General features: G+C 34.8%; 1 protein-coding gene across 5 annotated transcripts in view; it reads left to right on the top strand.

Moving 5' to 3' along the window:
• The window catches only part of COP1 (COP1 E3 ubiquitin ligase), a 247,303-nt gene that overhangs the window by 116,078 nt on the left and 107,498 nt on the right, over positions 1-23,727 (top strand). For all 5 annotated transcript variants that reach the window (XM_072733092.1, XM_072733089.1, XM_072733091.1 and 2 more), the window contains 3 exons: positions 18,436-18,579; positions 20,815-20,923; positions 21,329-21,410. In XM_072733092.1, the coding sequence (XP_072589193.1) occupies positions 18,436-18,579; positions 20,815-20,923; positions 21,329-21,410 (335 nt within the window). The remainder of the gene's footprint in view (positions 1-18,435; positions 18,580-20,814; positions 20,924-21,328; positions 21,411-23,727) is intronic.

Below are 23,727 nucleotides of genomic sequence, written 5' to 3'. Positions count from 1 at the left end.
GCTTATTTGCTTTATCCTTTGCACAGTGATCGGGAAACTCTAGCTTAAGTACCTAGAACAAATAAAGTATCTTGATTTCTCTCAAAGTTGTTTTAGTCATTTTTGGTTAAAGAATTATGTAGTGAAAATTGAGATAGAGCTCTTTAAAAGGATTTTTCCTCTGTTACATAATCTTATGTAAGTCAATAGTGTAAGAAAGACATTAAACTAAAGGACATATTTCCCCAATTTTAAAAGGTTCAAACATCCCTCTTAATCCCTCCAAGTCTGTGCCCTACTTACTGGCAGCCCAGTGGTTTACCTCTATGGCAAAGTGAGATGGTTCTCTAGCAGAGTAAAAGCAGGTTTCCTTTTAAGAAGTCAGCTTTACAGGTTAATTTTCAGCATGAGAAAACAAGACTTTATATATTAAAGAGTTCAATCTCATGTTTTTGATTCGGACCCTATAACAGAGAGATTAACACAATCAAATCAAAAGTTTATTAATATCTACATTTCTTAAGTACATGAGAGAAGCCTAGGAAAATGTGTAACTCAAAGAACTGTCTCAGAACTCTGGCTTATGTCAGATCTTTAACAAAGAAGAGTAAATCTGTAGAGAAGGGTTGCCTGGCTGGCAACCCTTAGTTGGTTCAGTGCTTCCCTTCGGCTCAGGTCATGATCCCAGGTCTGGGATTGAGCATCATGTTGGGCTCCCTGCTCAGTAGGGAGTCTGCTTCTCCCTCTCCCTCTCCCTCTGTCCCTGCCCCTGCCCCTGCTTTTTTCTCCCTATCAAATAAAATGAAAAAAGAAAAAAAAAAACCTGTAGAGAAATGAAAGGATAAAGAAAGCAGTTTTAGATTTCCAAGAGTAGCAAACTATGCGATTTCCAAGAGTAGCAAACTATGCGAAGGTAAATATACTGGAGGAAACTCTAATGGAGTAAGGTGGGTTTTTTGTTGTTGTTGTTTTTTGTTTTTTTTTTGTTTCTTTTTGTTTTTTTTTGCAGATTTCTTTCATGCTATCTCTGGGCTTATATCCTGCTTTTAGGTAGTAAAAGGAGGAGGGTAGAGAGTGCTTTTCCCACATTTGCTGCTGCTTAATTGCCTTCAGCTCAAAATAATTTTTATGTCAAAGAGGCCTATTTTGGGGTGACATGGTTTTCCTTCAGATAAAAGGCAATCTCTGTCTATTCTATCACTGGTATGAGTTTAGTAGTATTTCACTTTACTGCCACTTAGAAATAACTGTGATATTATATATAAAACTTAATCTGGTAAAGAGTGTTCTGTAATATAAACACTTGACAAAGTACCATCATTTGCCCCAGGTGTGGTAATTTCCCTGTGTGTTGCCTCCATCAGACATTTGCAGACATTTAAAACTATTTTGAGTAAAATAGGATGTAAGAGCTATTGTCTATATGTTTCATCTCTATTTCCCCCTCTTTGAGTTAATTTCTCTAGCTACTCTTGACAGCAGAATTTCATATTTTGCCAATGCTTCGTCTGTACAGATTGTATCCTGGCAATCTTGTCTAACTGAAACACAGTTAATAATCAAGGCTTAAATGAAAAATAAAAGAGCTTTAGAACAGAATATATGCCACTAAATTAATGGCTAAAGCTCAAATATTAGTAAGTGGCCATTTTCTTGAATTACTTTGGGCCTAGTGATTTATATACAGTTCCTATAATCTTAGTTTTATCTGATTTGTGTCTCTTCACAGTATAAAAGATTGCAGTAGGTAGGTTGAAGAAGTCCTAGCTACTAGCTTGACAAAGGGGAAGAAATAATGAAGCTGCAAATTGGACCTAAAAAGTAAAGCATTTTGGATATAGCTTAATAGACCCTGAGATCATGGAGATGTAATCTTATATGGTAACTAAAGTTGGCAGGACTAGTCACATTGCTGTGTTCAGTATGTTCTTATAAAGGTAGTAAAGAATGTATTAAATTTGATAGATTATACTCATAGGGGACCAAAAGTTGGTTCCAGAATTCACTTAACTAATATTTATTAGTATTTACTATGTCTTACAGCAATAGACCGGTATGTTGCAAAAATGCTATTGTATTTATTATTCTTTAGAAGTAATTTTAAATGTATTTATCACCATTGGTGTAAATGCAATGTGAAAAATATCCATTTCTTTATAATTACTTTGAAATTCTTTTTTTTTAAACTTTATTTATTTATGATAGTCACACAGAGAGAGAGAGAGAGAGAGAGGCAGAGACACAGTCAGAGGGAGAAGCAGGCTCCATGCACCAGGAGCCTGACGTGGGATTCGATCCCGGGTCTCCAGGATCGCGCCCTGGGCCAAAGGCAGGCTCCAAACCGCTGCGCCATCCAGGGATCCCTGAAATTCTTTGGTACTTGTAAATTTCAAACTTTGCAATGGGTTTATTAATATAAAAGGAAACATTATAAATGACAAAACAATGGCCTTTTGCCTAGTACAGGAATCAGCAAACTCTGGCTCATTGGGTCAGATTTGGCCCATCACTTAATTTTGAGTGACCCATGAATGACCCCAAGCATGGTTTTTATCTTTTTAATTTGTCAAAAAAAAAAAGGAAGAATAACAACAAGTGATGTATAGTTACATGACTTATATAATATTGACATATGAATATTATGTGAGATTCAAATTTTTGTGTCCATAAATTTTTATTGGAAAACAGTCCTGCTTATTCCTCAACGTATTGTTTGTGGCTGATTTTATATTACAACAGCAGAGTTGAGTAGTTTTGAGAGAACTGCATGGTTCCTATGGCACTGTTACAGAACAGATTTGTTGACTCTTGACCTAGTAGATTTGTTTAGGCTCTAAGGATGTACTGCTACACTTGATTAATGTTCTGTCATGTTTCTGGATATCAGTGTATCTTAGTCAAGAAAATGGCTTGTGTCACATTTTCTGAGCCTCTTGTGATGATTGGCTAACTATTTTATATGCTTAGCCACTTCTTAATACAAATAACATTTCACCAGCCTGTCTTATGGTAAGCACTTCATCACTGGTTAAATGATAGCTACAGATTTGTAGTCCTTACCTAATAACAAATTCTGGTTCATTCAGCAGAAAGTTTCTTATTTGTGTGTTTTTTTTTAAATTATTTATTGTGTAGAGCTGAAAAATGCCTTGAAATATGACAAAAACTTATAGTATGATTAGGGGATTTAGCTATGTCATATTAATCTTGAAATAAAGATGCTTTTCTTTCCTTTTTTTTTTTTTTAAAGATTTTATTCATTTATTCAGAAGAGACACAGAGAAAGAGAGACAGAGACACAGGCAGAGAGAGAAGCGGGCTCCGCTCCCCTCAGGGAGCCCGATGTGGAACTCCATCCCTGAACTTCAGGATTAGGCCCTGAGCCAAAAGCAGAGCTCAACCACGGAGCTGTGCAGACATCCCAAAAGAGATGCTTTTCTACCACGAATGATATTTAAAATCGTGTTTCTGTTCTTTCTCTTTTCCCTTTTCCCTTACCCACGTTAGTAGGTAGTTCTGCTGATAGCATTAAAGTTATAAAACTGTTTTTTGATCTGTGATTGAGAGAGGTTAATTTGAGGTTATATTATTTACAAATTTAAGTTCAAATGTAGAATCACAAATTATATAGCGTATATGTACAATAAAAGTATGAAGTTTTAAGTTTTGCAATTGTATAAACCCACAATAGAAATATAGAACATTTTCAAAAATTTTAAATCCTGCCACTTTTCAGTTAATTCCATCTCTTCCTCCACACTTCTGTCCAGGCCCCTAATCTGTTTGCCATTATCCTTAGAATAGTTTAGTCATTTTGGAATCTTTTAAAAATAGAGCCATATATTAAGTATTCTTTTATATCTAGCTTCTTTAGCTCAGCATGTTTTTGAAATTTATCCATGAATAGATATAGTTAACTATCAGTTACACAATTATATTCTACAATTTACTTACCCATTCTTGAGTTGATGGACGTTTGAATTGTTTCCAGTTTTTGATTATTGTGAAGAAAGCTATCATGAATACTCACACAGAAGTCAATTTGGATATTCATATTCATATTTATTTCTCTTGGGTAAATACCTGGGATTGAAATTGCTGGGTTCTATGATTAGTTTGTGCTTGACACTTCAAGAAACTGCTAAACTGTTTTTAAAGTGATTAGGTTATTTTAACATTCCAGCAATGTAAGAGAGTTACAATTGTCCCAAATCCTGAATAACTGATATTGTTAGTCTTCATTACTGGTTTGTAGTAATATTTTCTTTCTGTTTTACTTTGCATTTCCTCATAACTAATGGTTTTTTAAAAAAAATCTTATTTATTTTTTACAAAGCTTTTATTTATTTATTCATGAGAGACACAGAAAGAGAAGCAGATACATAGGCAGAGGTTGAAGCAGGCTCCCTGCAGTGAGCCTGATGCAGCACTCGATCCCAGGACCCCAGGATCATGACATGAGCCAAAGGCAGATGCTCAACCACTGTGACACCCAGGCATCACAGTGTTTAATGTTGTTTAATGTGGATGTTGGCCATTTGTGTATTTTCTGTGAAGCATCTATTCAAATCTTTTGCCCATTATTAAAAAATCAGGTTTTACTATTACTGAATAATGAGAATTTTTATGTATTCCGGGTACAAGTTCTTTGTCAGATTTATGTATTGATAGTATTTTCTCCCAGTCTGTGGTTTGCCCTTTTTATTAATAGTGTCTTTCAAATGACATAAGTATTTAATTTTAATTCTAACTCATTAATTTTTTTAATGATTTAAGTAAGCTCTTTCATATAGAAATGTTTGCCTGCTCTAAATGGTGAAAATTTTTCTTCTCTGTTTTCTTCTATAGGTTTAATGGTTTTAGCTTATACATTTAAGTCTATAATCTATTTCAAGTTAACTTCTGTTTAGATTATGAAGTAAAGGCTGAGGCATTTACTTTTGTTTAAAATGAGCATATATGTATGAATCTTTTTTTAAATTGTAGTTGACATACAAGGTAGTTTCAGGTATATAACAGAATGATTCAACAAGTCTATACACTATGCCATGCTCATCACAAGTATAGGTACCATTCATCTCCACAGAGCACTATTGTAATACTATTGATTATATTCCCTATGCCGTGCCATTTTTCCTATTCCAGAACTGGAGGCCTGTGTCTCCCCGTCTTCCATTTTGCCCATCCCCCCACCTCCTCCCCTCTAGCAAGAATGCGTTTTTGGTCTCTGTATTTTATGAATCTGTTTTAGCTTTTTGTTTCTTTATTCATTTGTTTTATTTTCTAGATTTTACATAGAAGTTAAATCATATGGTATTTTTCTCTGTTAAATTTACTTAATATAACGTAATTCCGTATAGGACTATCCATGTTGATTCAAATGGCAAGATCTTACCCTTTTTTATGGTTGGGAAATACCCCATTTGTGGGGGAGGGGGCATGTACACACAGCATCTTTTTTAATCGTCAATTGATAGACAATTAAGTTGCTTCCATATCTTGGTTATTATAAATAATGTGTGTATCTTTTCAAATTAGTGTTTTTGTTTGCTTTGGGTAAATACCCAGTAGTAGAATTACTATGAATTTTCTTCTGAGTTCTCTTTTCTGTTGCAGTGATTTGCATTACTGTTATTAGGCCAGTACCACCCTCTCTTTATTATTGTACTTTTTTTTTTTTTTTTTTTTTAGATTTTATTTATTTATTCATGAGAGAGAGAGAGAGCAAGCGAGCAGCAGCAGAGAGATAGGCAGAGGGAGAAGCAGGCTCCCTATGGGGAGCCTGATGTAGGACTTGATCCCAGGACTCTGGGATCACACCCCGAGCTGAAGGCATCTGCTCAACCACTGAGCCACCCAGGTGTCCCTATTATTGTATATTTATATTAAGCCTTGAAATTAGGTAGTAGAAGTCCTCCAACCTTACTATTCTTTTTTAAAGTTGTGTTGGCAAATCTAAGTCCTTTGCATTTCCATTAAAAATTTTAGAATAAGAACTCTTTGTTTATTTTCTACTATGATGTTTTGAATGGATTTTTTAGTAAAAATCACATTTTCTCACATATTTTTCTTCACTGGTTTTGTCTACTTGTTCCTGTGGAAAATATGAGATAGATTTTTGATTTGTTAAATCTATCTGATATTTTGGGGACACACTTAGATATATTCATGATGAGATTTCTTTAAACAATTTTTTTTTTAAATTTGTTTTTTATTTTTATTTTATGATAGTCACACAGAGAGAGAGAGAGAGAGAGGCTGAGACACAGGCAGAGGGAGAAGCAGGCTGTGTGATTCGATCCCGGGTCTCCAGGATCGTGCCCTGGGCCAAAGGCAGGCGCCAAACTGCTGCGCCACCCAGGGATCCCGTGATGAAATTTCTTTTAGACTATACATTTTCATTCCAGATTAGTCCTCTGCAGCATGGAATGGTTTCTTTATATCACAGTTCTGTTGTTTTCTGATGAAGCATGGCAGCAGTGGCATTAATTAACATTGTAATCTTATTGGGTGTTTTGTAAATACTACTAGATGATACTGAACTGAAAACTTAGATGTATTTTCTTCTTTAATTTCAAAAGCATGGGGTGCCTGGGTGGTTTATTTGGTTGAGTGTCTGCCTCAGGCTCAGATCATGATCCTAGAGTCCTGGAACAGAGCCCTGCATTGGATTCCCTCTCTGTGGGGAGCCTGCTTCTCCCTCTCCCTCCGCTGCTCCCCCAGCTTGTGCTTTCTCTTTTTGTGAAATAAGTAAAATCTTAAAAAAAAAAACCCTAAAAGTAAAGAATTAGAACTTCTACTTGCATGTGGATTTCCTCACTTTTACTAAATAGAAAATCATTCTGGAGAGGACAAAAAAGTCATCCTAGTGTTGTGAATAAAATATGTTTTGTTTTTCAACTCTTTTTTTTTTTAAGATTTTATTTATTTATTCATGAGAGACACACAGAGAATGGCAGAGACATAGGGAGAGGGAGAAACAGGCTCCCAATGGGGAACCCAATGCAGGACTTGACCCCAAGACCCTGGATCAGGATCTGAGCCAAAGGTGGACGCTCAACCACTGAACTACCCAGGTGCCCCTGTTCTTCAACTCTTGTTTTTTTCTGTAGTAGATGTTTTTATTCAATCTCTTTATTAGTCTTTTACTTCAGAAGTTACTTTCAGTTTGTCAGAGTTCTCTAATAAAAACTATCATAGGATATAGTTATATTGTGCATAGAATAGCTGTTTTAGAACAAAGAGTACAAGTAAATTAATATAAGTAAGTTTAAGTTATAACTTGCTATATATTTAAGTGAGAAAAATGTGACAATCAGTATGCTGATACTAACGGTCTTCAAGGTGCATTTTTAATTTGACATTTACAAAAGTGTTCCAGAATATAGTTTGTCAGATAGTGTATTTGTTCTCGTTATTTAGTGATAGCCAGTGGAGTTGGAAAAATAAAATCTTTTTAAAGACAGGGGTCAGTAAATTAAGACCTGTGATGGGGCACCTGGATGGCTCAGTCGGTTAAGCATCCACCTCTGATCTCAGGTCAGGTCTTGATCTCAGGGTTGTTAGTTTAAGCTCTACATTGGACTCTGCACTTGGCGTGGAGCCTACTTAAAGGACCTGCAAGTCAGTTCTGAGCCATTGCTTAATTTTGTATAGCCTACAAGCTATGAATAGTTTTTTTGTTTTTGAAGTATAGAAAGTAAAACAATTTTGTGATGCATAAATTATATGAAATTCAGATTTCAATATCCATGAAGTTTATTGATACATTGACACTCCTGAAATAAAGTTAATAGATATTATAATTTTTCCTATACACATAAGAAATTATAATGCCCTAACTCTAAAATAAAGGAGAAATAGAAGAAAAATAATTTAAAATAATATATACATCTTAATATGGACATTCTTAGATTGATTTCATTAGACAACATAATGAATAGTTAGATGCTTGAACCTACTTATGATGAATAATTTTTGAACATTTGGTGGATATTAGAAATATTAGACTAGTTTGTCTTTATTTTTTAATTTTTTAAAAAAATTTTTATTTACGATAGTCACACACACACACACACAGAGAGGCAGAGGGAGAAGCAGGCTCCATGCACCAGGAGCCCGATGTGGGATTCGATCCCAGGTCTCCAGGATCGTGCCCTGGGCCAAAGGCAGGCGCCAAACCACTGCGCCACCCAGGGATCCCTAATTTTTAAATTTTTTAATGATTTTGTTTATTCACGAGAAACACGAAGAGGAGAGAGAGAGAGAGAAAGAGGCAGAGACACAGGCAGAGGGAGAAACAGACTCCATGTGGGGAGCCCGAGGTGGGTCCCGGGTCTCCAGGACCACGCCCTGGGCCGAAGGCGGCGCTAATCCGCTGAGCCACCCGTTTGTCTTTAATGTATAATGGAGTTCATTTCTTTTTATTATTATTTTATTTTTACAGATTTTATTTATTCGAGAGAGAGTGTATCTGAGCACAATCTGGAGGAGGAGCAGAGGGAGGAGAGGGAGAAGCAGACTCCCCATTGACCAGGGAGCCTGACTCAGGGCTTGATCTCAAGACTCTTCTGGCATCATGATGACCTGAGCCAAAGGCAGACACTTAACGACTGAGCCACCCAGGCATCCCATGGAATTCATTTCTTTTCTTTTTCTTTTTTTTAAAAATTTTAAAAAATTTATTTATGATAGAGTGAGAGAGAGAGGCAGAGATACAGGCAGAGGGAGAAACAGGCTCCATGCACTGGGAGCCCGACGCGGGACTTGATCCCGGGTCTCCAGGATCGTGCCCTGGGCCAAAGGCAGGCGCCAAACCGCTGCGCCACCCAGGGATCCCCCATAGAATTCATTTCTGTACTTAGATAATTATTTGTAGGTTTTTCACTTGCAAAAGGATGAGAGGTATAAATATCTTTGAAAAGTATAAAATAAATTCTAAGACAATCCTTATAATTGATAGGACTGGAAGAGAGAGGGCAAAAATAACTTGTCCATTGCTCAGAGTAGAGACTTGATAGATACATTGAATTCTGTTTTTCTTTCTATAGTAGTTTATAAAGTCATAAAAGTGGACACTGGAGAGAAATACAATTCCCATTTATGAGAATAACACAGAAAGCAGGAAGAAATCAGGTGGTTAAAAAATTTAATTAAAAATATTTAAAACAGTATGTATCACAAAATAAAATAACTATAAAAGCCACCATATGCAATTGATAGATGTAAATAGAATAAACTTCCCATCAAAAGGGAAATATCTTCACATTAGATCACAATATGAAGTTCCTAAGTCTTGGATTTGTGAATGTTGAAAATAAGGTTTAATTCAGGCTAGAAATCATTGAACCTCAGTCTGTATCTTTGTCTCCATCTCTCTGAGACACACAAACCTCCTAATGATCAGGACTCAGTCCATGATGAAGTTTAAGTAGTTATAATTATCTTTATAGATTGGAAAATCCCTCTGCTAACTCTGAGACAAAATAAATACATTAGTTGTATGAGATCTCTTTAAACAAGGTTAGCTATGTCCGTGGTAGATTATGGGAACCAAAAATAATAGTGATTATAGCAGTCCTAAATAATAGAACTAGTAGCTTAGAACACATAGAGAAACATGTATAAAGAATATGACCTCTTTGAAAGTGTCCATTGAATATCAGAAAATGTACAGAATCTAAATCATATGTAACCTCTCAAAGTATAGAAGATTAAAAAAGCATCTGATCACAATACAGTAAGAGCAGACATTTATGACAAAATTAGAAAACAGGAAAAACCTGTTAAAACATGGATATTTTAAAGCTGTTTTGTCAACTCTAGGATAAAAGTGGAAATGAAGCCCCTTTGGTGAAAGTTATATATCAGAAGGTATAAGGCACAGCTAAAGGTGCTCAAAATAAAATTCCTTGTTTTAAATAGTTACATGATGAGAAAGGTATGAAAATAACTTAAGCACCCAACCTAGTAAGTTTGGAAAAGAATATAATAAACCTAAGTAAAATAGAAGAAAATTAATAAGGTATAAATGTGAAAAAGAATGAATTATTAAAAACAGAATTACTCAATTTGTGAGCCTTTTTTTTTTTTTTTAATTTGTGAGCTTCTTAAAACAAAAGATGCAAATTGTTAGTTCACCCATTCAGGTACAACTAGGAGAAACTTCAAGTTCATGGAATAAAAAATGAAATTGAAGAAATAATTATAGGTACACTGGTAGAAAAAAATTAAAGTACTTTGCTTATATTTATTGCAAATAAACTTTGAATCTTGGATGAAAGAGATTATTTTCTAGAAGATGTAAGAGACCAACAACTCAGAATAATTAAAATGGGAAAAATAAAGTTGTGAAACAGAAAAAAAACCTAACTAGAAAGATGACCTAAAAGAATTTTAAAATACTGAAGAGACAAAATTTGAATAAAGACCTAACGTAAGCCTAGAGGGAAAGACTAAGCATCACAAGAATTCACTTTTCCTTAATTAAAGTATAAATTTGACATGATTGAAGGAGAATACCAGCATGATACATTTTGTTTTCGGAAATAAGATGGTGCTAAACTAAAGTTGCAAAATATGTAGGCAAATTCTGAAGAAAAAGATTAATGAAAGACCACTCATTCCTAAAAGATGTCATAGCATGTTATGATTATTCAGTAATTAAAACTTTGGTAGAAGTAAAGAGTGGATAATATCTACAATCATTTCAAAATCTTGTAAGAAGCTTATATTCTATAAACTGCATTTTTAATAAGTGAGAAAAAATTATTCAATAAATGGGGCAACTAGATAATGACCTGGAAAAATAGAAATTTATATCTTCTCTGTAATACTTTAAAATATATTCCAGGGCAGCCCTGGTGGCTCAGCGGTTTGGCCCCTGCCTTCAGCCCAGGGTGTCTTCTAGAGACCTGGGATCAAGTCCCACTTCGGGCTCCCTGCATGGAGCCTGCTTCTCCCTCTGCCTGTGCCTCTGCCTCTCTTTCTCTCTCTCATCTGTGTGTCTCATGAATGAATAAATAAAAATCTTAAAATAAAATATATTCCAGATGGAATGATTATCTGGAAAAAAATGGAAGTTGATAATTAGTAGAAGAAATTACAGGATAGACATTTTTAAAATCTTCTAGAAAATGTAAAGCAGGGCAGTCCCACCCCCAGTTTAGCGCCACCTTCAGTCCAGGGCCTGATCCTGGAGACTGAGGATCTAGTCCCACGTCGGGCTCCTTGCACGCAGCCTGCTTCTCCCTCTGCCTGTGTCTGCCCCCCCCCCCCCCCCCCGTGTTTGTGTCTCTCATGAATACATAAATAAAATCTTTAAGAAAAAAAAAGTAAAGCAGAGGAAGATAATACAGGGAGGCAGCAGTTAGAGAGTGGAGAGGTACAGTTCGAAACAGATTAGACAAATAACTTTAGTGAGAAGCTATCATTTGAGTCAATACCTGAAGGAAGTGAGGGAATATGTCATACATGTTTAGGCGAAGAGCAATTGCAGGTTCGGGGACTATTAGATGCATTGGCCCTCTGAAGTAGGAATAGGTTTCTAATTTCCTAGGTTTGCCTTCAGGCCAGTGGAACTGAAGGAAGGGGGAGAAAGTGTGGGCATGGGATGGGGGCGGGGGGCAAATCCCATACATTTTGTAATCACTTTGCCTTTTTCATGAGGTTGAGTAGGAAGCCATTAAAAGATTTTGAACCAAAATAATGATGATTTGACTTATTTAAAAATGGACTATAAGGGTCAAATGTGAAAGCAGGGTATCAGAATGGAGCCTATTATAATATAGACATGAGATCATGGTAGCTTGGATGAGAATGGTGGCAGTGACTACTGAGAAATGCTTAGATTCTCCTACTTTTTTTTTTTTTTAAGATTTTATTTATTTTTTCATGAGAGACACAGAGAGGCAAAGACATAGGCAGAGGGAGAAGCAGGCTCCATGCAGGGAGCCCGATGTGGGACTCGATCCCGGGACTCCAGGATCAGGCCCTGGGTTGAAGGCGGCGCTTAAGCCACTGATCCACCCGGGCTGCCCCAGATTCTCCTATATTTTGAAGGTTGAACAGAAAGAGTTGCTCTTAATTCATTAATAACTAACCCCATCTCCTTTAATTAATTATTAATTAATTGACAAAAGGGGTTGAGGTTAGTTTTTAAAATGAAGAAGATGCTTGGTGGGGAATACAGAAACCCAGTTTAGAACAGATTAGGTTACCTGTTAGATTAAAGTTGGAGCTGTCAAGTATATATGAACTAATAGTGTAGAGAGAGGTCTGGCATTGAGATAAACATTTGATCATCATCAGTGTACAGGTTTAAAGTCATGAGACTAAATGAGATTTCCGAAGAAGTGCACATAGATAAAAAGATGAAGCATGAGGATATTTGTACTTGAGAGTACTTGAATGTAGTGGTGGAGGCAGGAAAAGGAATGAACAGTCTATATACTGTGATGGAGCTGCTAATGGGGTATGAGAAGAATCCTATCTGTTGAGGAGGGAGCTGTCCTCTGAATCAGCTATTGCTGATACTAAAGTAAGATAAGAATTCAGAGTTGACTATATTAGATTTTGCAACTTTATGGTCACTGTTGACCTTAGAGCATTTCCAATGTTGAAGATGAAATCTTGGTTCCATTGGGTTAATGAGAATGGGAGTAGAAGAATTTGAGTCAGTGAATATTTACAACTTTTTTTTTTGCAAGTTCTATCAGAGAGGAAAGAAATAGGGTGGTAGCTAAAATGAAATAAGGATTTTAAGAGATAACTTTGTTATATATTTTACTTGAAGAAAACATATTAAAAGGCTTACAGGAAAGATCTAGGAGAATGGAAAAATTAATGATAGAGGAGAGAGAAAGATAAATGAAGCAGTCCTGAATTAGGCCTCTAAAAAATGAGGTGTAGTTTACAAGTAGATGCATTGGTCAGGTAGAGGAGCTTTGATTCTTCCTCAGTGACAAGGGAAGTAGCAGACTATATCAGAATATACATTCTGGACAATGGATGGTGTGGTGGTGTGAGCTTTTTGAAATTTTCTTCTTCTTATATTTTTGCTAAACTGGAGTGCAGAATAATTTGCTGAGAGTGATATAATGAAGGAGATGTGGGAAATCTGAGAAGAATGAAGAAATTGTGTACCTTTACCCAAATAGAAGAGAATGTGTACAAGGGAAATTTGCCATGAAGATAGGCAGTGTTAGGCCTCCCTTGAATATAGTGATATTCAATTTAAAATTAAATTATTAAAATGTGTGTGATTGTTGACCTAGCGCTAGGTTTACTTAATGATACTTTTATATATGTGAAAGAAGAACACATGTAGAAGGATATTTTAGTGCATCATTTAACAGTGAAAGACTAGAAAGTAAATGTTCCTCAGTAGTAAACTGATTAATTTATGATACATCCATATGTTTGAATTCTGTACAACCAGTGGGAAAAAATGAGGTAGCCTTAATATGTACTAACATGAAATGATTGTCAGGATACCTTGGGGGACAAGATATAAATCAATATGTATGATTTCATCCCATGTATTAAATAAAAGAATATGCATACATAGATGCTTGTTTATGCACAGGGTAATGATAGTTAGATATATAAGCTGAAATTATTGGTTGCCTCCAGGGAGGGCAGTTGGGTGCTTCATTGGCAAGATTGGGAGGAAGATATGCTTTTTCTCTGTGTACTTTTTGAACCATTGCCTATATCCATATTTTTTTTAGAAAAAGTTTTAAGAAAAGATTCAGGCCAGGTTGTGGTGGATCTTCAGTATAGTTGGGAGTATGGATTTTACATCCTGGTAAATGAGCAGAATTATGTGAACAGAGCTGTGGTTTTGAAAATTTACCTTTTTATCAGCCCTTCGTGAATTAGAAAAGAGGAAAGTCAGGAGTAACAGATTTGGTAAAGAAGCTGTTGCAATAGCCCTGGTCATTGTTAATGAATGCATGCCTAATTCATATTTCTGTGAATTTCTCAAATGTCATGTTCTGTTTTTTTTTTTTTTTTTTTTAACATCCTGTTTTACATCAGGTCAGCATTTGGCAGATAACAGGCATGCTGGATATTCGATGTCTGAGCATATTTATGCATCATCCACTTTCTTCCAGTAGGCTTCAGTAATTACTGATTCTTGAATTTTTGTAGTGTCTTCCATCCCTATCATTTGGCATCTGCTTATAATGTATTATAATCTTTCCCAGTAATTATAAACACTGTGGGGTTACCTTACTCTTTTTATCTGCCTATGTTTAACTTGTTGCACAGAATGAATTATTATGACTATCTATCTATAATGTATGTATAATTATTCTGTTTTTATTATTGCTTATTTTGCCTTTGTATAGTCCTTTTGTTCTCATTAAAGTGGGAGTGGTTATTTTTAAGATTTATTTATTTATTTGAGGGGAAGAGGGAGATAAAACCCTCAAGTAGACTCCCCACTGAGCACAGAGCCTGACTTGGGGCTAGATCCCAAGATCCAGAGATCATGACCTGACCTGAAATCAAGAGTCAAATGCTTAACTGACTGAGACACCCAGGCTCCCCATAATGGGAGTTTTGCATAGTGATTGAGAACATAGACTCTGGAGCCAGGTTGCTTGAATTTGAATTATTTAGTGAAGTTTGGGCAAATTATTTAACATCAATATAACTTAATTTCCTTTAAAAAAAACTTAATTTCCTTATTTATACAGTAGAGATTTGAAGATTAAATATAGTTTTATGTGAGTACTTAATACAGAGATTTATACATAGTTTTGTATGTTATGGAAGGTTTAGCTATTATTGATTGATTTTGGAGAAAGTCAGTTGAATAACATCAATTCTTATTTACTTTACCTACGTTTGTATTCTTTAAAGATCTGCCTATTTCTTTTTATTAAAATGACCAATTTCTTTGTTTCCTGGAAATCATAGCAGCCTGTGTCTCTTGAGTCATCCTTTCTTGGTGATAAATTAGACCTCTAACAACTGTGTTTCCTTACATTTCCTTTAGATAAGCAGGATTCTAGTGTTAAGGGATATTAATCCACTTTGTTAATACTTGTTTTGTTATTGCAAAACCAGTGTGACAGTGGGAGCACGGATTCTGTTGGGATATTGCCATCTTTGCATTGTTTCATGCCACATTGTGCTAGAGGGATGAGTTAATCAGCTGTCCTGTGGTCTGTTGCCTTGATGCTTAATCACTTGACTGATGGCCCTTTACAAAAAGACAGTAGCCAGTTTCCTACAGCTGAATTAGCCTTTTATAACTGTTTAAATAAATCACTTTTTCAAAACAGTTGAAACATTACTAGCGTGAAAGAAAAATGCAGTTTATTTCTATGTTTAAAATAAGTCCCCACTAATATTATTTTTCAAAGCAAATCTGTATTTTGAAATTTTAAAAATTTCTGTGAACTGAGTTTATCATTGCAATAAGCTTTCATAAACTACTTCCTTTAAGAATTGCTAGTGATAGTAGATAGCAGAAAGGAATTTGGTATAACAAGTAAAACTTACTACAAATTTTTTGAATTTAATTGCACAAGCAGATATGTTTCAATTTGTTTATATTTTTTGTTTTGCTTTTGTTTCAGCTTAACTAGTCACTGTTGAATTATTATTTTTGTGTTAATCAGATTTTGTAATTAAAGCAACTGAAATATTGTGTTGTAAAATAAGAGGCCATGCCATTCCATTTTGGAGTAGCTCTGAAAGGCTGTCTGTACCTAAAAACTATACTGTTCATTTGAGTTATTCCATGATATATTTTTATTTTTATTTTTATTTTTATTTTTAAATTTATTTTTATTTTTAAATTTATTATTATTATTATTTTGGTGATATGTTTTTAGAATCTAATTTTGTTTATGTTTATGATCAAATATGATTAAATGTGTCAAAAATTGGGAACGAATGATTCCGTGTTTGGAAATACTGAAATCCTGAGTCTTAGTGATGTGTGGAAGTACTTAGATTTTTTTAAAAGACAACTCTTTGTCTCTCTTTTTACCAGAATTTACTGGAAATATTATTCTTTATACTTCCCGGTCAGTATTTTAATTAGAATTTTATTGTTTTAAAATTATACAAAATGTAAATATCCCAGATTATTAGAAAAGGATACCGTACAGATCCTTGATACTGCAATATTTAAGAGCAAAACATAACAGAACATAAGACTATAATAACAAGTCAAAACAAAAAGTTAATTTTCAAAACAGATTTATTTAAAGCGAGAGAGCATGAGTTGGAGGGGCAGAGGGAGAAGGAGGAGAGAGAGAATCTCAGGCATACCCCCACTGAGCACAGAGCCCAAGGCAGGGCTTGATCTCAAGACCCTGAGGTCACAACCAAGAATCAGATGCTTTATTTAGCCAACTGTGTACCCAGACACCCCTAAAAAGTTAATTTTTAGTATAAGAGTTAAGAATGAGCTAGCTAATGCAGCTGAGTAATAACCTTTGTTGAAAAAAGAGAGCTGTCTTGAATAACAGGGTAGCAACAGAAGAAATAGTAGACTTATTGACTTACTTATTTATATCCTCAAATCAATTCTTTTGACAATTAGCATTTTTATTTATATGGTAATTTTCTCCCTGCATTGTCTTAGGCTGTTATTTTAATAAGCTAGTGTTTAAACTTTTTTCTTAAAATATGATAGTTTGAAAATGACCTATTAACTTTTACTTGCACAACACTATAATGCTGATTTATTAGCCATATATGTTTGCATGTGGAGTAAAAGTATCTAGATGGAAGTTTCAGCCATACCCAAACTTTGTCAGTTAAGGATAGGATTTCAGTTCTGAGAACTCTTCTTTGCCAGACACAGTAATATTTCTCCTTCTGTGGCATTACACTATGGGTGTAAATTGAATCAGGATAGATAAGTAGTTGCCATCAATATAGTTGTGCTACATTAGAATCCATAGGGCAGATAACAGCTGAGCCAGCAGTTCAGTTATGGTTGTTGTAAAGATAAATTCATCGCTTTGCCATGTAGTCCTATTTTATTGGAGGGAATATTTGGTGATTTGTGCTATAGCCCATAACATTTAATGAAATTGTTATAACATTAAAAAAGGATTTAAAGCTATAAGAAAAGTGCACATCTCAATGTGTTTTTATACAAAATATTCATATTATGTACCTTTTATTAATCATCATCATTAGCTTGGTAAGCTTTTAACTAAATTATTAACTAATCATTAACTGTTCTGTAAAAGGATATCACAAGTAACCCAGAAAGAAAAGTACGCTATGTGTAGGTATTTATACACATTGAGTGAATGCTTGATATATGCAGAGTACTACCACATCATCCTAGCCACTTAAAGGCTTACTAACTTTAGGCAAATTGCTTCACCTCTAATTCTCAGTTTTCTTGTGTGTAAAATGTAGATAAAGGTGTAATACCTGTCTCATAGGGTTATTATGAGAATTAAATGAGTTAATACCAGTGGTTATGCTTAGTGGTCAGTGAATGTTAGCTGTTACTATTGTGTAATTAATTATAGATCAGTGAGAATTCTTATCTAGCCTTACAGCTAAGCTTCTAGAACAGATTCTTAACATCTTGAGAAATACGTGATGATTCATTTCACTCTTATTTCCATTAGGTTACTTACATTTCTTGCTGGTTATATAACAACTTTGTTGAGACTCCAAGTTAAGTTCTATAAAGGTGAATAAGGTGTGCTTTGCTTTGAAGTATCTTCTTTTGGAACTTGTGTAAAAAGTCAGTAAGAGAAGGATGAATTCCCCAAGTAACTCTAAAAAAGGGGAGATTTTTAGTTTTTCCCTTTTTTGTGGTGTAAGAAACTATTGGGGGTTACATAAGTTAGATCATCTTTGGGAGGTGAGAAATGAGTTTGGGAAAACATAGTGATAAGTTAATGATTCCATTTTTGTGTATATTTCATACCTTTGTCATCATCTTTTAATTGCTTCAGTAATTCAGTTTGTGTACTAATTTATTAAAATAACATTGCATACTGGGAAGTTCTGTCATCCTCACAAAATGGTAGAAGGGAAATAGATTTATGAAGAGATTATTTGGTAATTCTCTTCTAACATATTTTTTAATATACCAAACCTTTTCATCTTTCTTTGCTACTTTTATGATTCAACATGTTAATCTTTATAGTTGGGTAGGTTTTAATATGGTTTACTAAAGATGAATTGAAAAACATGTGATGTTTCTAGGAACTGGGGTAGCTAGAAGAATTGTGTAACCCTGCACAGTTCTCTACCACTTGTAATGTGGTGTGTCTTGATCATGACTATCTGAAGATAAAGTCTAGTACAATTTGGGGGCATTTCAAGTCAGTCTCTTATTCTTATAGACATTTTGACTTTAGAAATAGAAAATAAAAACCCTGAAATGTTGTCATTGTAATGTCACAGGGATAGGGAAATAAATAGTCTTACTGACTAAATACACATTTTCTTCCATAGTATTGAATTTGACCGAGATTGTGACTATTTTGCAATTGCTGGGGTTACAAAGAAGATTAAAGTCTATGAATATGGCACAGTCATTCAGGATGCGGTGGATATTCATTACCCTGAAAATGAAATGACCTGCAATTCCAAAATCAGGTACTTAGATTATTTTTTTAGACATAATTTGGTGTGTATAAAATATTTAATATCTAGAGTTAGTATGAGTTTGTTATTTTACCTTTCTGTGAGATTCCTTACTCATTCATAGTAAACAGTAATTGTATACAGAGAATACTTCAGAATCTATCTTACAGATTATGGTTGCTTTTTCCCTGTGGGGGTTAGTAGTCATTGTTTTTCTCTTTGACAAATGAAAGTCCTCTTTGCTTCACTTAAATAAAATTCTGTGTTGTAAATGATCATCCAGGGGGTGTCAAATAAGGGAATACTTTAGCCTATGAATACTGTCTGAAAGTCAGGAATTTTTCCCCTAGCATGTCATATCTTCAAATATTATAATTGTTCATAGTTTTAAGAATTGTTTTAAGAAAAAAAAGAATTGTTTTTATAAGAACATTTTGCTGCTTTTCATTGAGGGCCTAATATTTAACTTTCATAAAGTTAGGGTTAGAGCTCATAATGAATGCTTTTCAAATCTAGAGTACTGTTAAAAGTGCAGGAACTAGAAATTACTTTAGATCTTCCAATTCCAAAATCTCAGGGGAATTTTAGAATCTACATTTTTAAAAACAAGTTTCCTAAGTTATTCTCATAGGCACTCGCTTAAATTGGAATGATATATGGAAATCATTTAATAATTTATTTATATCTGTGAACATTTTCCAACTGTCCTTATATCTTTTTTTAACTGAATGAATAACATACATATATGTGTCTAGTCATTTTAATAATAATAATTTAGCAAGTATTACAGTATTTATATAATGTATTTGTTATAGCTTTCCTTTTTGTTTCCTAATTAATTCATAACAATGGTAGGCTGATAATTTGTGAGGCTGCTCATTCATCAGTGGTGCTCACAACTGAGAATCTGTTATAGTTAGTTTATCCTAAGTGGAAAGGAAACAGCATGAGTAAGACATAACTTTATTGAATTTCTATGTGACAGACATTATCTTTATCTTAAGTAGACCTATTAGATAATGTTATTGCCCCCATCTTATACACGAGGAAGCTGAAGCACAGAAAGGTTAATTAACTTGATTGAAATCACACAGCTAGTCTCTGGAGGAGCCAGGATTCAAACAGTTTGATTGCAGAGTCTCTGCTTTTAACCATTATGAAACAGAGGGCATAGTAGCAATCCTTATTTTATAGGATTATACTTTTTTTAAGGAGAATGAGCAGGGAAGGACAGAGGGAGAGAGAATCTCAAGCAGGTTCCACATCCAGCACAGAGCCCGACGTGAGGCTTAATTTCATACCCTGAGATTATGACCTGAAATCAAAAGTCATCTAGGTTAATTGCTTTCTAAGTGGCTTCTTCCTTAATATACCTAAGCTTTACTATATACATGATTCACATATGTGTCTCACCAAAAGCATACATTTTTAGATGTTGTATTCTCAGTTTTGGAGCACTTAATAGCTGAAACCATAAATGGTAAAAGCTTAATTCTAACTCTTAAGATCAATCACATAAGGTTATAGTAGATGAGATTTTTTTTAATGTAAACACAGAAACCCAATTCAGATTTGCTTGCTTGCTTGCTTGCTTGCTTGCTTGCTTGCTTGCTTATTTATTTATTTATTTATTTATTTATTTATTTATTTATTTATTTATTTATTTAGAAAAAGATTTTATTTATTCCTGAGAGACATACAGACTGAAGCAGAGACGTAGAGGGAGAAGCAAGCGCCCTGCAGGGAACCCAATGCGGGACTCAGTCCCAGGACCCCAGGATCATACCCTGAGGTGAAGGGAGATGCTCAACCACTGAGCCACCCAGGTGCTCCCAGTTCAGATTAGTTTATTAGCTTATATGTTTTGGCACAACTTGATCCAGGGGCCTACACAATTTGAATACGTCTCTGTCGTTGTGCTATGGCATGCTTTGTGTCCCATTAGCCTCTGTTTACACTCATAGACATGCTTTCATTTCTGACATTTGGCCAGTGGTGGCTTTAGGCTTATGTGCATCTTTTGGTTAGTGATCAGGTGTAAGGGTCATTATTAGGTAGTTCAGTAGAAAAACTTAGGAGTTAATTGATATATTTCTTCCCAGCTGTGTTGTGGGCAGATTAATGATTATTAAGCCATGTTGACCATTTCTTAAGGGTTCTAATCTTTCTGCACACATCAAAATTCTTTGTATTCATTGTTACTTATTTCTACATAAAGTAAAGCTTAACTCTCTTTCTTTTTTTCAGCTGTATCAGTTGGAGTAGTTACCATAAGAATCTGTTAGCCAGCAGTGATTATGAAGGCACTGTCATCCTATGGGATGGATTCACAGGACAGAGGTCAAAGGTCTATCAGGTAAACAGGATATTATTTTTTTTTTAAGGTTCACATTTTTACTTAATTGTAATTACAAACGTGGCCACTATTTAGCAATTTTATACCTATGTATAGCAAATAACGCTTTTAATTACAAATTTAAAGTCACTAGCATTTTTTATACCTATGTAATAGCAGATAATGTTTTTCTAAAACATTTCTTCAGACTTGTTTTGCATTTGAAGAATGTGTCAAATACATTTCCAAAAGCAATAAAATATGTATATATAAAAAGTTTGGAAATTACTTTGCATATCATTTGTTTTTGTAGCCTGTTCTTTCTCTCTCCCACCAGAGCAATAAATTGGTATCAAGCTTTTTGCTTAATTTATTATAAGATCTATGTCTGTCTGATACTACATTTTGTCTTCCTTCTATGTCTAGGAACATGAGAAAAGGTGTTGGAGTGTTGACTTTAACTTGATGGATCCTAAACTCTTGGCATCTGGTTCTGATGATGCAAAAGGTACTATTTGAATCTCTTCTACTTTCTCTAATTCCTTACTCCCAACTTAATTCCTTTTAGTGGCAGAGGTGCAGATATTTATTAAAAATCATAGCAATCCTTTGTGATTGTCATTCTAAAAATAACCTAAGCACCGCAATCTGTATCTCTTTTGGAGTGAAAGAAAAATGTATATACTACCTCTTCATTATAATAATTTTCTCTGGATTCATGTCATATGGTGATATTTTTATAACCAATTCCTTTATATATACCATCAAGTAAACTTTTTTTTTCTGAAATATTTAGACAGATACCTCTTTTTCTTTTCTTTTTTTTTTTAAATATTTTTTTTTAATTTTTATTTATTTATGATAGTCACAGAGAGATAGAGAGAGGCAGAGACACAGGCAGAGGGAGAAGCAGGCTCCATTCACCGGGAGCCCGACGTGGGATTCGATCCCGGGTCTCCAGGTTCGGGCCCTGGGCCAAAGGCAGGCGCCAAACCGCTGCGCCACCCAGGGATCCCGATACCTCTTTTTCTAAAAAAATTTTTATATTTTATTCATGAGAGACACAGTGAGACAAGCAGAGACATAGGCAGAGGGAGAAGCAGGTTCCCCGCAGGGAGTCCAGTGCAGGACTAGATCCCATGACCCCAGGACCCCAGGATCATGACCTGAGCCAAAGGCAGATGCTCAACCACTGAGCCACCCAGGTGTCCCCAATACATCTCTGTGTATCCATCATTACTATTCATTTTTTTTTCAGTTATCCTTAATGGTTTTTTGGCCTGGTTATGCTCCCCATTAGATTTATAAAGCCCTGTTAACAGATTTCTTTTACCTTATAGTTAATGGCTTTAATTTTTTGCCATTCTTTTTTTTTTTTTTTTTTTAAAGATTTTATTTATTCATTCACGAGAGACACAGAGAGACAGAGAAGCAGAGATAGAGGCAGAGGGAGAAGCAGGCTCTATGCAGGGAGTCCGATGTGGGACTTGATCCCTGGACTTCAGGATCACGCCCTGAAGCCGAAGGCAGACACTAAACCACTGAGCCACCCAGGCGTCCCTGCCATTCTTCTCTACATGTAACCTCCAGACTAGTGGTTAGATAGGCAGAGATAGCTCTAGTGTTGAAAAGTTTATTTTGTAATGGTAGTGCATGCCCTAGTCTGTAAAAGAGAAATGAACATGGCAGGACTTTACGCCAAACAAGAAATAGCAAGTTGTTTACCCATACTATGTATAGATTGGAATACGTTTCTTCTTGGTTGTTTTAGGAAATTAACCTTGAATTTATAAATTATTTAGAATATCATGATAGTTGATATTTGTATGTTTGAATACAAAGTTTTACTAAATAATGTTGAATGTTCTTTTTCATAATATACGTGGGATAGCTTTTATTGAGTTGAATACTCATATTTTTGTACTGAAGATTAATATTTATTCAAGAGTGGTGACTGGTCAGAGTCTTCCTCTGAAAAATAGAAGCCATTTGAAACAATTTAGGTAGGAAGGGATTTTTAAAGTTATTTATTCATGTTAAATTGTATTAGAATACGCATAGCATAAAATTAACCATTCATTTAACCATTTTGAATGTACAGTTCAGTGACATTGTTGTGCAGTCTTCACCACCATCAGTCCATAGAACTTTTTTCATATTGCCAAACTGAAGCTGTACCCATTGAACATAACTCCCCATTTGCCAACCCTTTGCAGTCACCTTTCTACTTTCTGCCTCTATGAAATTTACAACTCATATCTACCTCATATGAATGGAATCGTGTAGTATTTGTCTGTCTGTGTCTGGCTTATTTCACTTAGCATAAAGTCACAAGGTTCATCCATGTTGTAGCATGTGTCAGAATTTCTTTTACAAGGCTGAATTATAATCTATTTTATGAGTGTATCACATTTTGTTTATCCATTCATTCATCAAAGGACAGACCTTTGGGTTATGTTTTGAGCTCTTGTGAATAATGCTGCTCTGAACATGAGTGATAAGATACATTTTTATGTCCTGGTTTTAGTTCTTCTGGGAATAGACTCAGAAATGGAATTGCTGGATCATATGTTACATATGTTACATGTTTAAATTTTTGAGGAACCATCATTCTCTTTTCCATAGTGACTGTACATTTTACATTTCCACCAGTGCCTAACTATTTCAGTTTCTCTGTATTTTCACCAACACATCTTCCTTCCTTCCTTCCCTTCGTTCCTCCTTCCTCCCTTCCTTTCTTAATACTAATGACTTTAATGATATGATGTGATATTTTATTGTGGTTTCTCTTTGAATTTTCCTAATGATAGTGATGTTGAGTGTCT

Source organism: Vulpes vulpes, chromosome 13, assembly GCF_048418805.1.
Source record: "Vulpes vulpes isolate BD-2025 chromosome 13, VulVul3, whole genome shotgun sequence".
Taxonomy (NCBI): Eukaryota; Metazoa; Chordata; class Mammalia; order Carnivora; family Canidae; genus Vulpes; species Vulpes vulpes.
This window is presented reverse-complemented; position numbering and strand designations above follow the sequence as displayed.